The sequence below is a fragment of the Salmo trutta genome, chromosome 30, assembly GCF_901001165.1.
Source record: "Salmo trutta chromosome 30, fSalTru1.1, whole genome shotgun sequence".
Taxonomy (NCBI): Eukaryota; Metazoa; Chordata; class Actinopteri; order Salmoniformes; family Salmonidae; genus Salmo; species Salmo trutta.
The window spans coordinates 25,252,484-25,270,716 of NC_042986.1; the positions used below are offsets into that span (position 1 = coordinate 25,252,484).

General features: G+C 41.7%; 1 protein-coding gene across 1 annotated transcript; it reads left to right on the forward strand.

Moving 5' to 3' along the window:
• Nucleotides 1–2,617: 2,617 nt before the first annotated feature.
• Nucleotides 2,618–12,022, forward strand: LOC115168365 (prostaglandin E synthase 3). Its single transcript, XM_029723549.1, has 8 exons — nucleotides 2,618–2,784; nucleotides 8,984–9,097; nucleotides 9,229–9,298; nucleotides 9,426–9,524; nucleotides 10,367–10,504; nucleotides 10,626–10,682; nucleotides 10,909–10,936; nucleotides 11,111–12,022. Coding segments are annotated over exons 1-8 (528 nt in total). The 5' UTR covers nucleotides 2,618–2,782; the 3' UTR covers nucleotides 11,131–12,022.
• Nucleotides 12,023–18,233: the final 6,211 nt, after the last annotated feature.

Here is an 18,233-nt window from a genome sequence, read left to right on the forward strand (position 1 = left end):
ATCATTGTCCTGCTGGAAGATCCAACCACGGCCCAGTTTAAGATTCCTAGCAGAAGCAGTCCGGTTTTGATTTAATATCTGCTGGTACTAAATTGAGTCCATTATACCATGTATCCTAGCAAGTTGTCCAGGGCCTTTGGCAGAACAGCCCCACAACATCAAAGATCCATCACCATACTTCACAGTGGGGATGAGGTACTTTTCTGCATGGCTATCTTTCTGTCTACGCCAAACCCACCTCTGGTGTTTGTTTTAAAAAAAGCTATATTTTGGTCTCACCTGACCATGAAACCCAGTCCCATTGAAAGATCCAGTAATGTTTGACAAACTGTAGGCACTTGAGTTTGTTGTTTGATCACAGCAAAGACTTTCAATGGCAACCCTCCCAAACAACTTGTGGTTATGTAGGTGGCATTAGTTAATAGTTTTGGAGACTTTCTGACCCCATGACCCAACTGACGTCTGCAATTCTCCAGCTGTGATCCTTGGGAGATTTTTTTGTCCACTCAAACTATCCTCCTCACTGTGCGTGGGGTCAATATAGACACACATTCTTTTCCAGGCCGATTGTTAACATCTCCAGTTCCTTTAAACTTCTTAATTATTGCCCTGATTGTGGAAATGGGCATTTACAACCGTTGAGATTTCTTAAAGCCATTTCCTGATTTGTGCAGCTCAACAACCTTTTGTCGCACATCATTACTGTATTCTCTGGTCTTTCCCATAGTGATTGATGGCTATGGGAACTTGGCCTGTGTGTCACCTCATATTTATACCCCAGTGAAACACTAAGTCATGGCTTACCACTTAAGTGTTCCTAATCACTCAGGTGAACTTAAAATCGTATAATATGAATGGGAATATAGTTCAGTTAGATTTTAGTCATAAGAATTTCTCGGGGTGCCAATAATTGTGGCACATGTTTTGGAGAGAGATTTATTTCACATGTATTTTTTTCAATCATTTTACTTCAATTAAAGGTTTGATTTTTGTGAATATTTTTGAATGAAAGACCAAGAGGATAACAGCAAAGACCTTTTTTTCACAGGCCATTTTGCTCATGTTTACCATGGGTGCCAATATTAGTGGAGGGCACTGTAGATCTGTACCAGTACAGAGGGATTAATCAACAAGTGATATGTTTCAGTAAGATTGGATTTTTGGCATTTCTAGCAATGGTTATCAACTGTACTGCAGGGATGGAACGTAAGTCGCAGAAATAAAGGTTGTGGTGGCAGCTGCAGAGAGGTATTTGGTGTGTGCAAGATTTGATGTCAGAAGAGTTACAGGGTGTGTTAAGTGGTGGTGTCCCATTCTTTCAGGCTGTTGGCCTGAGGTAGGACTAAATAGATTTAAATAGTGGAGTATGGTATTTTTTTTTTTTTTATTTAAATTGTGAGTGGAGTGTTAGATGGTAGAGTATTTTTTAAATAATTAAGAATTAAGCAGTATAAAGGTATAATACTCCAGTGTAGTAGGTGGCGGTAATGCAACATTTATTGAATGCCAACTGCCGTTAAACCTCATTGAAGAAGAAGTTGCAATACCAGAGATCCAGAGTCCGAGCCCCTCTGGTTCTTCTTGCAATCCCACCTTGGTGTCTTCCTCAACCAGTGATAGATCTAGGGTTGCTTGAGAGGGTAAGAGATGTTGAGAAAGGAGTAGATTCAGTTCTAAGTGAACATTTAAGAACACAGTACTATGTTTTCTTGAAAATATTCACAGATGGATCTAAGGACCCTAAAACAGGGATGACAGGAGCAGCTTTTAGTGTTCCTGAGTTTAAGATGGCAGTGACGAAAAGAGCAACGGATGATTTATCTGTTTACACAATAGAGTTGTTGGCCATACTATTGGCTGCAGAGTGGGTGGAGGAGGTGAGGCCAGACAGGGTAGTCATCTGCTCTGACACCTGTGCAGCACTGATGAGCTTAAATTCATGTATGTCTTAGAGCAGACAGGATGTATTGTATGAGGTTTTGCAGTGTTTGTATAGGGTGAAACAGATGGTGGTATTTGTGATGTTCCTCTGGGTACCAGCTCATGTGGGAGTAGAGGGGAATGAGGAAGTGGATATTATTGACAAGCAGGCTCTTAAGCATCCTAATGTTGAGATGGAATTATCAATCAATAAAGCAGAAGCCAAGGGATTAATAAGAACAGTGGTTAAAAATAAGTGGCAAGAGTTGTGGAACAGTGAGAGTAAGGGAAGACACCTGTATAATATCCAGGAAAGGGTGGGGGCAGGGAGGTCTACAGGTTGAGACTGGCACACATAAGGCTAAATAGTACATTGAAAGTGGTGGGGAAACATCGACTGGGAGGTGTGATCATTGTCAGGAGGAGATGGAGACAGTGGAACATGTTCTATTTCAGTGAGAGAAAGGGAGCGATTGTTATTAGATTTGAGGAGTAATGGGGTTGAAGAGCCAGGATTAAATGAACTGCTGTAGACCTTTTCAGGGGATGTAGTATTTAATTATGTAATTCGTTTCCTTAGAGAGACGATATTATTGGGTAGGATTTAGACCTTCCCTGTCTCTGGTCCACACTCCAGTCCAGTTGGTGGCGGTAATGCACCTTAAAGTTGGTTGCCAACCGAGATATAAAATCAACAGAAAAAGAAGATACACAGTCCGCGAGTCATAGAAACGGTGGTTTTGCAGTGTATGGATATAGCACATTTTTGTACAGCCCATTGAAACGAAATCCCCATAAGGACAGTATTGTAAATTAATTTTGTATCCCTAAGGAGAAGGCTATCACACATCTACAACAAGACATGTAAGTTTGTGATGAATTGCGAGCTTCTGTAAAATGTAGTCCGCAAGAGCACGCTAGCGCTACTAGCTAGCTAACGTCGTTTGTTTCGTTAAGGTTATGGCAAGTTAGCTACCTAGCATACCAACATGCTTTTACGAAAGGCGGGAGGGACGCCTAGCGACGATGGGCCTTGTTAGGTATCTGTTGGCTACCAAGCTAGCTCATTTAAATGCAAGTCACTGAATATAATCATGCGAATGTCGGTCAATTGATAAGTTCGCAAACTAGATAGCTAGTAACGTTAGAAAATAAATGTTTTAAAAAAAGAAAAAAGCTAGTACTACTAACTAACGGCAAGGTTTGAACTAGCTACTAACGTTAACCACATTTAGAAACTGCTTAACCAAACTGAATATAACTAGGTTTCTGTCTATGCTTGCATTGTTCAGTCATGGGCTAAATTCCCCTGCTAGCCAAATAGTAGACGCTAGGTATCAAACGTTAGTTAGCTAATGAATGGAAGTTGGCTAGGTAGTGGTCAAGTGCACCGCATGGCATGTGGTGTGCGTTCCATTTTTTTTCTTCCTGAGTTAACGTTAGCTATAAAATATATTTGCTAGTTACCCAACACAACTGATTAACTAACAATTAGATTAGCATGTTGATCGATCCCCATGGATTTTCCCACATTTGAATTGGAATCCCATCATGACATGTTAGTAACCTTACCTCACTAATCAGCGAAGTGTTCTGGTTATAAGTAACTTTAGTTTTATTCTAATGGTGAATGACTGACAGTTTAATTTAACAAAATGTTTACATGCATACTATGCACATAGATAATGTCCAGTTAATCTCAACAAAATGAAAGGTTGGTCATCCTACTGCCGGCTGCTAACTAAGGAAGCCTGCAAGGAAGCCAAAAGATGGTTAACTAGCCAATGATACATAATGCTCATTTAATGGATGTCCTAAAGTAGTTAATCAAATCTTGCTCATTCATTGGTGCATTGGAGCTATTTTTTACTACAGCATCACATGAAAACACTAAAGCAGGAAGTAGCTAATTTCAACAACATTTAATCGTTTTTTTTCTTCAGTTGAGTTTGCACGTTTCAAGTTAATGTCTATCTCTAACCTCAACAATGCAGTAATAAATAACAATATAATACTAAAAATAACAGGGTAGAACAAAAATTAGATGTAAAAACAAAGTAAGCAAGCATACTATATACAGGGTCAGTTCCAGTACCATATTTACAATGTGAGGGATACTGGATCTGCTCGATGTTGTTTTTTTATTAGCCTGTTATTTTATTTCACTTAGTCCAGCATGTTGGAGCTTGAAGCCTAAGATTGTCACTGTATCCTACAATCACGCCTGTAAATGTGACGATTAAACACTTTGAATCTGAGAGGTAGATGTGTATAGGGGTAGGTATCACAATATATGATAAACAGAGTAGCAGCAGTGTATATAATTGTGTGTAAAGTCAGTATAAATGTGCATGATCAAATGATGGAGTGTGTGTTGGAGTGCCTAGTGTTTAGGGCCCTGTGAGTGTGCATAGAGAATGAAATACGAAGGTCAACTCAGTCTGTGTACCTATTTAGCAGTCTGTCTTTTTTACATTTTATTTAACTAGGCAAGTCAGTTATAACTTCTTATGGCTCAAGTCCCGTTAACGGGATCGATTTGACAACATCCGGTGAAATGGCAGAGCGCCAAATAAAAACTTTTTTTTAATTAAAAATATTTAACTTTCATACATTCACAAGTGCAATACACCCAATTAAAGCTTGGGTGTATTGCACTTGTTAATCTAGTGTCACATTTCAAAAAGGCTTTACGACGAAAGCAAACCATGCTGTTATGTGAGGACAGCACCCCATCAAACAATCATATTTCATCCCGCCAGGCACGACACACAACTCAGAAAAAGCGATATAATTCATGCCTTACCTTTGATGAGCTTCTTCTGTTGGCACTCCAATATGTCCTTTAACATCACAAATGGTTCTTTTGTTCGATTAATTCCGTCGTTATATATTTTTACATTTTAGTCATTTAGCAGACGCTCTTATCCAGAGCGACTTACAGTAGTGAATGCATACATTTCATACATTTTATTTTTTTTCGTACTGGTCCCCCGTGGGAATCGAACCCACAACCCTGGCGTTGCAAACACCATACTCTACCAACTGAGCCACACGGGACCATATCCAAAATGTCCATTTATTTGGCACGTTTGATCCAGAAAAACACCGGTTCCAACTTGCGCAACATGAGGTATTTTTTAACGTAAATAATCAATCAAATTTAAGACGGGATAAACTGCGTTCAATACCGGAGGAAAACAAACTGGAGTGTGCTTTTCAGGTCACACGCCTCAATCAAACAGTACACTTCACTCGACCCTCGTTCTGAACAGGGCTACTTCTTCATTACACAAAGGAAAAACATCAACCAATTTCTAAAGACTGTTGACATCCAGTGGAAGTGATAGGAACTGCAAGCAACCGCCTTAGAATACTGGATTCTCAATGAAAACCCATCAGAGTGACCTAAAAAAAAACTCCTGGATGGTTTGTCCTCGGGGTTTCGCCTGCCAAATAAGTTCTGTTATGCAAATTGAAGTGAGTCTAGTGTTTCAGGGATGATGGAGTTGATGTGTGCCATAACCAGCCTCTCAAAGCACCTCATGATTACAGATGAGTGCTACAGGGCGGTAGTCATTGTGGCATGGTGCCTTAGTACTTGGGAACAAGAATGATGGTGGTCATCTTAAAACGTGGGGATTACACCCGCCAACTATTATGCGCATGCTCAGAGAACACGCCTTGTGGGTATTGATCTGATTAAAGACTTTACGTATGTCGGCCTCTGAGAGCGAGATCACCCAATCTTCTGGGTCAATGTCGGCCCTCACACTCGGCAGGATGTCATGGTCAAAGCGTTCATAAAATCCATTGAGTTTGTCTGGTAGAGAGGTATCGCTGGGCAGATCACGGCTGGGTCTTCCTTTGTAATGGATGTAGCCCCTGCCACATGCGGTGAATGGCGGAGCCCGTGTAATATGATTCCACCTTATTCTTATATTGTCCTTCAGCTCGTTTGATGACTGCTGAGGTCATAGCGGGACTTCTTGAACTTGTTCCTGTTCTCAGCCGTAGACTCAGGGTTGTCTGCGGTAGCCCTATCCTCTAGTTTAGCGCCAACCTGTGTTAATCCAGGGCTTTTGATTGGGTAAGCAGCTAACCTTAACTGTGTGGACAACGTTGCAGATGCATTTCTTAATGAAGCAGGTGACTAAGGTGTTTAGCTTGTCGACGTTAACGACAGTGTCCCGAAACCTATTCCCGTCAGCGCTAGCAAAGCAGCCCTGTAGCATAATCTCTAATTCTGGAGACCATTTGTTATTTCTCTTTTCCTGAGGTTGAATTTATGCAACAGTCACGATAACAGCTGAAAACTCCCTCGAGGTCAAATGCCGACCCTTTTACCATCAGGTATTCCAAGACAGGTGAACCATGGGTAAGAATTACAGAAAGAGCCCAGGGCAGATGAGTTGAAGTGGAAGCTGGAATTGAGAACTGCCGATCTGAGGTTCAAAAGTAATTGTTGGTTGTAAGAAATTCTAGCAGGTTTATTTAGAAAAAATAACCTACAAAAGAATCAGAAAATAGCAAAGTTGGGTCAGAGCTTGCAAAACGACAGCTATCCAGTATGGCACCATCTTTTTTCCATGAAGCGTATCACAAATAAAACAATTTAGTCTACTAGTAAATTGTTCTTGACATAATGTCAGGTTTGAAGACCTTTGCTTTGACCTTCCATCACTGGGCACACTAAAAGAGTAAAGGAAGTGTGGCCAGTATTTTCCATCCCCTTTTGATGAGATCATCATGAATCTGTTGACAGCAGGGTTGCTTCTAACGAAATGCTCAGCCGTTTTCAATTGGTACCTTTATTGGCAACCTTATACATCTGCCTTTTGACGGTGAGCCTTTGTCACAACTTCCAACTGTGTTCCACCTGTTAAATGCAGGTGCACCACAGCTGTTTGTCCTCAGCCTCCAACTCTGTTACTAGCACTGGGGTAGAAGATGTCCTTGAACATATCCAGGATCAGTTCACCCTCCCGAAATCTTAACTGTAATGATTTAAGGGGCTTTTTCTAGGAGTTTTCTGTCCATGCCATTGCTTTGACTTTAAAAGTCAGAAATATTCTGCAAAATAGCAGCAAAAGATCCTTCACATTTTAATCATTTAGCAGTAGCTCTTATCCAGGGCGACTTATATTTAGTGTACCTTAAGATAGCTATCTGAGACAACCACATCAGTCATAGCTACTTTGAGGAAAAATGCACTTACTATCAGCAAAGTCAAAGCTAGTAGTAGGGGGGGTCAACTTTTTCCATTGAGTGGTGGTGCTGTGGTATTTTTTTAAGATGCTCTTCGAAGAGGTAGGGTTTCAGATCTTTTTGGAAGATGGGCAGGGATTCTTCTCTCCTAGCTTGAGGGGGAAGCTGGTTCCACCATTGGGGTGCCAGGACAGAGAAGAGCTTGGACTGGGCTGAGCGGGAGCTGCCCTTCCTTAGGTGTGGGAGGGCCAAGAGACCAGAGGTGGCAGAACGGAGTACTCGGGTTGTGGTGTAGGGTTTGAGCATAGCCTGAAGGAAGGGAGGGGCAGTTCCTCTTGCTGCTTCGTAGGCAAGTACTATGGTCTGCGAGCTTTGTATGGAAGTCAGTGGAGCGGGGTGACATGGGAGAATTTGGGAAGGTTAAATGCCAGGTGGGCTGTAGCGTTATTGATAAGTTGCAAGGGTTTGACGGCATAAGGGGGGAGCCCAGCCAACAGCGAGTTGCAGTAGTCCAGATGGGAGATGACAAGTGCCTGGATTAGGACCTGCACAGCTTTCTGTGTGAGGTAGGGTCTTACTCTACGGATGTTGTAGATCATCAAAATGCACGAGCGAGCAATGCTTTGTTTTCCGAGAACGACAGGGTGTTGTCCAGTGTCATTATTTTTTTTTTGCATTTTGGCAGGGGGGAAACTAATGGTGAGGTCATGGAGTGGGCAAGCCTTCTCCGGGAGGAAGAGCAGCTCCATCTTGTTGAGCTTGAGGTGGTTGGCCGACATCCAAGCTGAAATATCTGCCAGGCACACAGGTGCGTGTCACCACCTGGGTGTCGGAAAGAAAAAAGTATTTATCTGCATAGAAATGATATGAGACCATGTGAGGATATGACAGAGCTGAGTGACTTGGTGTATAGAGAGGACAGGGTCTAGAACCGAGTCATGGGGGACACCAGTAGTGAGAGTACGTGGTGCAGACACAGAGCTTCACCATGTCCCCTGGTAGGAACGCCCTCCTAGGTAGGATGCGATCCAAGAATTTGCCTGAGGCACCCAGCCCTGAGAGCGTGGAGAGGCAGATCTGATGGTTCACTGTGTCAAAGGCAGCAGATTGATCTAGGAGGATGAGAACAGAGTAGAGTGAGTCGGATTTGGCAATGCGGAGAGCCTCTGACACAGGGTCACTCAACCTAGACTGCTCTTCTCTATCTTGAAGCATGACTGGTTAGGGTCAAGAAGATTATTCTGAGAGAGATAGCAGGAGTTGGTCAGTGACTGCATGCTCCAGTGTTTTTAAAATAAAATTCAAAAATGGGATACCGGTCTGTAGTTTGATGTCAGAGGGATCGAGTGTTTTGTTTCTTGAGGAGGGGAGTCACTCGGGCCATTTTGAAGTCAGAAGGAACACAGTCAAGGATGAGGGTAGTGAGAAATGGGAGAAGATCTCCAGACAAGGGAATACAGGGGATTAGGTTGGGTGGCCAGACCTCACTAGTCGAAGGATTTCATCTGGAGCGAGGGGAGAAGAGTTCAAGGCGTAGGGTAGTTCTGTGTGTGGGACCAGTGAACTCAATAGGCTGGGTGAATGAGGAGCGGATGTCGTCAACCTTTTCAAAGTGGTTGAAAACGTGGTCCGCAGGGATGGAGGGGGTGGACGATTGAGAGACAAGGTGTGAGTGTTTCCTTGGGGTAGAGGCAGAAGCTTGAAATTTAGACTGATAAAGTGGCTTTAGCAGTGGATAAGGAGGTAGAGGGAGTGAAAGCATGATAGGTCCTCCGGGAGAAGAAAAAGGCACTCGTAACTCAACATTTTCTGTAGAATGTTGTCATTCATTGAGTTTCTTCATCTGTGTTCCCAGGCATCCGGCGACTGCTAAGTGGTATGACAGGCGGGACTCCGTCTACATCGAGTTCTGCGTAGCGGACAGCAAGAATGTCAAGATCAATTTCGAGGAAGCAAAGTTTGTTTTCAGGCGAGTTATGACTTCTGTCAGTGGAGGTTTAAAGGAGAAGTTTGGCTAACTGCTCTCGGCATTTGATAATTCCTCTAATTCAATTTTAGTCACATTTATGCTGAATTTCCTTTCACCCCTCACTTTACCAGTTGTCTTGGAGGAACTGATCAAGTCAAACATGAGAACGAAGTAGACCTTTTTGAAGGCATTGATCAAAATGTGAGTAACTTCATTGCATTGTCTTCCTGTCTTCAGGACAAGATACAGATTGCATCTGACGAGATATAACTAAGGTGACTTAGTTTTGCAGCATGAAAGTGTTCATGCATCTCTCTTGTACACACAGGAATCCATACACAAACGCACAGATCGGTCAGTGTTGTGCTGTTTACGAAAAGCTGAACCTGGGAAAGCGTGGCCTAGGCTAACGAAAGAGAAGGCTAAGGTCAGTGATGGTGTATAATATATTTTCCATAATATATACACTACATGGCCAAAAGTATCTTGACACCCTTTCAAATTAGCGGATTTGGCTATTTCAGCCACACCCGTTGCTGGCGGGTGTATACAATTGAGCACACCACCATCCAATCTCCATAGACAAACATTGGCAGTAGAATGGCCAGTGCTGAAGAGCTCCGTGACTTTCAACATGGCACCGTCATGGGATGCCACCTTTCCAACAAGTCAGTTGTTCAAACTTCTTCCCTGCTAGAGCTGCCCCAGTCAACTGTAAGTGCTGTTTTTGTGAAGTGGAAATGTCAAGGAAGTGTTAGGCAACAAGCTCAGAGAACAGGACCGGCGAGTGCTGAAGCGTGTAAAAAAGTTCTGTCCTCAGTTGTAATATTCACTACAGAGGTCCAGGAGAACTGCTCACTGACAGGGATGTAAACAAATTTGTGCACAAAATTTGAGAGTAATAAGCATATTGAGCATATTTCATGAAGCTCCCAACAGGTCTTGTGCTGATGTTGCTTTTCATTAAGGCCATTCTACTGCCAATGGCCTATGGAGATTGCATGGATGTGTGCTCGATTTCATACACCTGTCAGGAACGTGTGTGGCTGAAATAGCCAAATCCACTAATTTGAAGGGGTGTCCACATACTTTCGTATGTAGTTATATATTAGTTATCTATATAGTTAATTTAAATGCACACTTTCTGTATTTAGTGCATAATTGATTTTGGAACACTGAACTCTAAATGCATGTAAGGAGCCTGGAAGATGACATCCTCCAAATGAGCATCTGCAAAGCCTTTTTGTCATGCAAGATATTCTTCAACAGTTAACTTGGCTCAGCGTCGACTTTAACAACTGGAAGGACTGGGAGGGCGACTCAGACGATGAACTAGGCAACTTCGATAATTTCCCAGAGGGGGGAGACGGGGATATGGCATTCAACACACAAGAAGCGATGGCTAAAGTAAGGGCAAACTGAACTTGCACTTGAATGCTGTATGAAAGCTTTGGCAAAGACTGTTCAAGTAATATATGCCAACATGATGATATTTGGCTCAGGCTGTTGTGTGTGATTCTGATTGCAGATGATGAACAACATGGGAGGGGAAGACTGCCTACCTGATCTAGATGATGTTGATGATGTAAGAGCTTCTCTGTGGAGTTCCTCCTTTCCCTGTTTCACTTCACTTGGCTTAATACAAAAACATGTCTCACTCTAGTCATGTCCCTCTTGTGTATGGGTTTGCTAATGAATGATCAGTGTCTCTTCAGAAGAATGTGTGGGACACAATATGCACTTGCAAAACCTTAATTGCAATGGTCATATTCAGCTTGATCGCATGCTTTTTTTTCCCTATTCCTGTTTAGGACGAGTCTGCAGATAGTGACGATGAAAGTAAGTGAAATGTTTTCTGACCAGATACTGAGCTTTCAAATTAAATTTTATACCCTGACATCCCTTAACCCTGAAAATGTTTTGATGCAAAATGTGCCATGCGAAGTAGCTTTTTTTGACCATGTGGCCATTTGTTTACTTTACATTTTTTATAACTGTTGGTTTTATTTTCAGAAATGCCTGATTTGGAATAAAAGGCCTCAAAATCCAGGAAGTCGGGATGGAAGGCAGGAGGAATCATCAAGACTATCTTGAAATAGAAGGCAGTGGGTAAAAACACTGTACATGAGTCGGTAGCCATATTTAAATCCAGAGCTCTTTTCCAATCAGTCCACTGAAGGTTAATATGTATAGTGTTGTACGGAGCAGCAGTCTCCACTTCCATTTGCAGTGCTGCACTCTTGGCATATCCTGTTTTACTATTAATTATTACAAGTAAGCATTCATGATTTGTTCTGAAGTACTGTATAGTAATCATCCTCAATCTAGAAAACAATACATGTGAAGACATTTATAAGCAGTTGACTAATGTTATGAAGTGTAATTAAACGGACAAATGTTTTACACCCCCGGCCTCATGGATCTGTGTTTGAAGTTAGTTGATCAGGTTACAATTTCTGTTTGGTTCCCTCTTGTGAGCTGCCTCCTGTGGCATATAGATAGTGATCAGAGAAACAGTTCAAAGTTTCAGTACCTTAGCCTTTAAACTTACATGTTTCCCCTTTCCTCATCTGTTAAATCGCAAAAACAGTATCAGTGTTCATAAGATTTGAAACTTCTGAAATTCTGTCTTAATGTTGTTCTCTGATATAAATTGTATGGTACCAGTTTTATTTTTTACTAATTCCATGTTGATATTTTCTAACAGCAGATCACATGAAGGCAAAATGAAAGGAGGCTTGAAGCTCAGTTTGGCCAACATCTGGTTGTTTTTGTTTTTTTACCTTCAAGAATCTTTCCATCTGTTTAGAGTTGTGGCAGAGTACATTACAATACTCCTGGGTCTTGTGTGGTGAGGGGTTTGATGGGGGATATGACATGGTAAACCTGTGTAATGACCAAATTAAACTTGTACTGTCAAGAAAATATGAGGTAAATGTGTAGTTATTGGTGTGTATGTCAAACCTGTAAAGTTATCACAGGCTTAAATGAAAGCAAACATGGAGCAGAATTATTTCTAGGATATTTACCTACATCAGTGAGCAGCTGATCAGATGTCTGAAGGTTGAGAAACACGCCTCTGCAGTATTCTTGGTAATTTGTTTTGGTGAACAGTGATTAATGAAGTACATTTGCCATGTCCTCCCATTTCCATTTGAAATGTATGAAAAGTCACACCACTGAAAGCAGTGTCTTCTCAAAAACGTATTTGACAAACATGCATAGCTCGTCTTCAAACACTTGCACCATGGGAAACATGACTCTTAGTTTCTTAGAAAGATGTAGACCAAAAAAATGATTTTCCAGTGTAACTCATCATTTGAGGTGCTTCAACATCTACAGGATCGGTGGGACCCCCACGGGACGGTTGAGCTAATGTGATTAGCATGAGGTTGTAAATAAGAATATTTCCCGGGACAGACATTTCTGATATTGGCAGAAAGCTTAAAATCTTGTTAATCTAACTGCACTGTCCAATTTACAGTATCTTTTACAGTGAAATAATACCATGCTATTGTTTGAGAGTGCAGTTATGAATAAACCAATTAGGCACATTTGGGCAGTCTTGATACAAAATGTTGAACAGATTTTTAATTTATTTCACCTTTATTTAACCAGGTAGGCAAGTTGAGAACAAGTTCTCATTTACAATTGCGACCTGGCCAAGATAAAGCAAAGCAGTTCGACAACATACAAAAACACAGAGTTACACATGGAGTAAAACAACACAATGATACAGTAGACAAAAATAAGACTATATACAATGTGAGCAAATGATGTGAGATAAGGGAGGTAAAGGCAAAAAGGCCATGGTGGCAAAGTCAATAAAGTATAGCAAGTAAAACACTGGAATGGTAGATTTGTAATTTGAAGAAAGTTCAAAGTTGAAATATAAATAATATGGTGCAAAGGAGCAAAATAATAAATAAATACAGTAGGGGAAGAGATAGTAGTTTGGTCTAAATTAAAGATGGGCTATGTACAGGTGCAGTGATCTGGGAGCTGCTCTGATAGCTGGTGCTTAAAGCTAGTAAGGGAGATAAGTGTTTCCAGTTTCAGAGATTTTTGTAGTTCGTTCCAGTCATTGGCAGCAGAGAACTGGAAGGAGAGACGACCAAAGGAGGAGTTGGCTTTAGAGGTGACCAGAGAGATATACCTGCTGGAGCGCGTGCTACAGGTGGGTGCTGCTATGGTGACCAGTGAGCGGAGATAAGGGGGGACTTTACCTAGCAGGGTCTTGTAGATGACCTGGAGCCAATGTGTTTGGCGACGATTATGAAGCGAAGGCCAGCCAACGAGAGCGTACAGGTCGCAGTGGTGGGTAGTATATGGGGCTTTGGTGACAAAACGGATGGCATTGTGATAGACTGCATCCAGCTTGTTGAGTAGGGTATTGGAGGCTATTTTGTAAATGACATCGCCAAAGTCGAGGATTGGTAGGATGGTCAGTTTTACGAGGGTATGTTTGGTAGCATGAGTGAAGGATGCTTTGTTGTGAAATAGGAAGCCAATTCTAGATTTAACTTTGGATTGGAGATGATTGATGTGAGTCTGGAAGGAGAGTTTACAGTCTAACCAGACACCTAGGTATTTGTAGTTGTCCACAAATTCTAAGTCAGATCCGTCCAGAGAAGTGATGCTGGACAGGCGGGCAGGTGCAGGCAGCGATCGGTTGAAGAGCATGCATTTAGTTTTACTTGTATTTAGGAGCAGTTGGAGACCACGGAAGGAGAGTTGTATGGCATTGAAGTTCGTCTGGAGGGTTGTTAACACAGTGTCCAAAGAAGGGCCAGAAGTATACAGAATGGTGTCGTCTGCGTAGAGGTGGATCAGAGATTCACCAGCAGCAAGAGCGACATCATTGATGTATACAGAGAAAAGAGTTGGCCCAAGAATTGCCAGAGGTCTGGACAGAGAATTGCCAGAGACTGCCAGAGGTCTGGACAGCAGGCCCTCCGATTTGACACACTGAACTCTATCAGAAAAGTAATTGGTGAACCAGGCGACGCAATCGTTTGAGAAACCAAGGCTACTGAGTCTGCCGATGAGGATGTGGTGATTAACAGAGTCAAAAGCTTTGGCCAGGTCAATGAATACGGCAGCACAGTATTGTTTCTTATCGATGGCGGTTACAATGTCGTTTAGGACCTTGAGCGTGGCTGAGGTGCACCCATGACCAGCTCTGAAACCAGATTGCATAGCGGAGAGGGTGCGGTGGGATTCGAAATGGTCGGTAATCTGTTTGTTGACTTGGCTTTCGAAAGACCTTAGAAAGGCAGGGTAGGATGGATATAGGTCTGTAGCAATTTGGGTCAAGAGTGTCACCTCCTTTGAAGAGGGGGATGACAGCAGCTGCTTTCCAATCTATGGGAATCTCAGACGACACGAAAGAGAGGTTGAACAGGCTACTAATAGGGGTTGCAATAATTTCGGCAGATAATTTTAGAAATAAAGGGTCCAATGATATGCAATGGTTCATTGGATCACACTAAAACTTTTCACATACACTGCTGTCATCTAGTGGCCAAAATCTAAATTGAGCCTGGGCTGGAATAATACATTATGACCTTTCTATTGCATTTCAAAGATGGTAGAAAAAAATGCATGTTTTTTTCTTTTACCAGATCTAATGTGTTATTTTCCTACATTCATTTCGCATTAACACCAACTTCAGCGTTTCCTTTCAAATGGTATCAAGAATATGCATTTCCTTGCTTCAGGTCAATTTAAAAGGGGCGGATCCTTTATCACTCACCCACCCCTTCCCGAAAATGAATGCTCTGCACCCCAGCACCAGAGGGGATTGTACATACACCAGCACTTGCGTGCGTGCTAGTTCCCTTTTATTTATAGGCTACATAACCTGGTCTAATCAACGTTTGAGGATATATTGTACCATTGGTTATCAAAATATGTTCTTTCAGTATGAAAAGTTGGACATGTTCTTTGTTGTGAAATAGAGAGGAGAATGACATCACTGACCGAGATGCAGATTATCACCTCAATGATAGGACATAGGCTAAAATATGGCCCACGAAAACTGTTTGTTCAAAAAACACTCAATGTCGTTCATATACAATCATATTTTTTTTCATTTTACTAAGCAAGTCAGTTAAGAACAAATTCTTATTTTCAATGATGGCCTAGGAACAGTGGGTTAACTGCCTTGTTCAGGTTTGTACCTCGTCAGCTCAGGGATTCGATCTTGCAACCTTTCGGTTACTAGTCCAACGCTCTAACCACTAGGCTACGCTGCCGCCTCATATGCCTAAGTGATTACAATAACATTTGAACAGGGCCATATAATAAATAGTCTACTGTGGGAAAAGTGGTTTCTGTCACTATAATGGAATATTGTTAATGTAGTACATGGCACTACATACAATATCATTTGTCTGGGAATTTTCGTTATTGTTTATGAATTAAACGTCACCCTCCCAACTCAGCGTTATCTCAGCATCACTTCCTGTAGCAGCATTCTGACCAGACACTTTTTGCGCTCTAATGATTCCAGGAGACATCCCATTGGGTCCTTGAGCCGGCCTTTGTCTTCGGTGTTGAATGAGGATAATTAAATCGTTGTGCCTTGAAAGATGTGTAAAACGATTAGTAACTGCGAGACAATAGGGGGTAGCGCGTTGAAAGAGCAGGTGATCACATGAGACGTAAACAATATCCAGATGGAGCTGAATGATGTTTAGTCGATTAATCAGGCTGTAATACACAATTAATTGGTATATAGCTTGAAACTAATGCCTGCAAAATCGTGTAAATGTTCCTCACAAGCCAGAATGTTCAATACAATTACATTTAAATGTACTCTACCAGTTGTCTATGTGGTCTGTTCTTCAGCTGCTTGAAATCTGAGAAAAAATATATACAGTAAAGTATTGTAAGATACATTCACATGATTTTGCAGTCATTTCCCCTATTCATCTGTAATTACACTAACATTCATACCTATTTTTAAATGACATGGTATACCTGGATATTTGTGTGTAGTCTAAAAGTACAGGTAGGCCCTACATCCAATTATTTACAGTGCATTTGGAAAGTATTCAGACACCTTCACCTTTTCCACATTTTACATTACAGCTTATTCTAAAATTGATTAAATTGTTTTGTTTTTTCCTCATCAATCTACACACAATACCCCATAATGACAAAGCAAAAACAGTTTTTTTTACATTTTTGCTCATTTATAAAAAATAAAGAACTGAAATATCACAATTACATAAGTATTCAGACCCTTTACTCAGTACTTTGTTGAAGAACCTTTGGTAGCGATTACAGCCTCGAGTCTAATTGGGTATGATGCTACAAGCTTGGCACACCTGTATTTGGGGAATTTCTCCCATTCTTCTCTGCAGATCCTCTCAAGCTCTGTCAAGTTCTGGATATCATAAGGTGAATGCACCAATTTGTAAGTCGCTCTGGATAAGAGCGTCTGCTAAATGACTTAAATGTAAATGTAATGTATGTATGTAAGTTGGATGGGGAGCTTCGCTGCACAGCTATTTTCAGGTCTCTCCAGAGATGTTCGTTCACGTTCAAGTCTGGGCTCTGGCTGGGCTACTCAAGGACATTCAGGGACTTGTCCCGAAGCCACTCATGCATTGTCTTGGCTGTGCGCTTAGGGTTGTTGTCCTGTTGGAAGGTGAACCTTCTCCCCAGTCTAAGGTCCTGAGCACCCTGGAGCAGGTTTTCATCCAGGATCTCTCAGTACTTTGCTCCATTCATCTTTTCCTGACTAGTTTCCCAGTCCCTGCCGCTGAAAAACATCCCCACAACATGATGCTGCCACCACCATGCTTCACCGTAGGGATGGTGCCAGGTTTCCTCCAGACGTGACGCTTGGCATTCAGGTAGTCACCTGGAATGCATTTAAATTAACATGTGTGCCTTGTTAAAAGTACATTTGTGGAATTTCTTTCCATCTTTATGCGTTTGAGCCAATCAGTTGTGTTGTGACAAGGTAAGGGTGGTATAAAGAAGACAGCCCTATTTGGTCAAAGACCAAGCCCATATTATGACAAGAACAGCTCAAATAAGCAAAGAGAAACAACAGTTCATCATTACTTTAAGTCATGAAGGTCAGTCAATCCAGAATATTTCAAGAACTTTGAAAGTTTCTTCAAATGCAGTCGCAAAAACCATGAAGCGCTATGATGAAACTGGCTCTCATGAGCACAGCCACAGGAAAAGAACACCCTGAGTTACCTCTGCTGCAGAGAATAAATTCATTAGAGTTAACTGTACCTCAGATTACAGCCCAAATAAATGCTTCACACAGTTCAAGTAACAGACATATCTCAACATCAACTGTTCAGAGGAGACTGTGAATCAGGCCTTCATGGTCAAATTGCTTTTTGGACACCAAAAAGAAGAAGAGACTTGTTTGGGCCAAGAAACACGAGCAATGGACATTAAACTGGTGGAAATTTGTCCTTTGGTCTGATGAGTCCAAATTAGAATTTTTTGGTTCCAATCGCTGTGTCTTTGTGAGACGCAGAGTAGGTGAACGGATGATCTCTGCATGTGGGGTTCCCACCGTGAAGCATGGAGGAGGAGGTGTGGGGTGCTTTGCTGGTGACACTGTCTGTGATTTATTTAGAATTCCAAGCACACATAACCAGCAAGTGTATCACAGCATTCTGCAGCGATACGCCATCCCATGGTTTGTGCTTAGTGGGACTATCATTTGTTTTTCAACAGGACAATGACCCAACACACCTCCAGGCTGTGTAAGGGCTATTTGACCAAGAAGGAGAGTGGTGGAGTGCTGCATCAGATGACCTGTCCTCCACAATCACCTGACCTCAACCCACAATTGAGATAGTTTGGGATGAGTTGGACCACAGAGTGAAGAAAAAGCAGCCAACAAGTGCTCAGCTTATGTGGAAACTCCTTCAAGACTGTTGGAAAAGCATTCCAGGTGAAACTGGTTGAGAGAATGCCAAGAGTGTGCAAAGCTGTCATCAAGACAAATTGTGGCTACTTTGAAGAATAAAATATAAAAGAATAAAGTATAAAAGTATGAAATATATTTGTTTAACACTTTTTTGGTTACTACATGATTCCATATGTGCTATTTCATTACATTTACATTTACATTTAAGTCATTTAGCAGACGCTC

Coding starts and splice junctions, on each gene's coding strand:
- LOC115168365 (XM_029723549.1), top strand. Junction 9,098..9,228: donor GAAGCAAAGTTTGTTTTCAG/GCGAGTTATGAC, acceptor TCACTTTACCAG/TTGTCTTGGAGGAACTGATC. Junction 10,683..10,908: donor ATCTAGATGATGTTGATGAT/GTAAGAGCTTCT, acceptor ATTCCTGTTTAG/GACGAGTCTGCAGATAGTGA.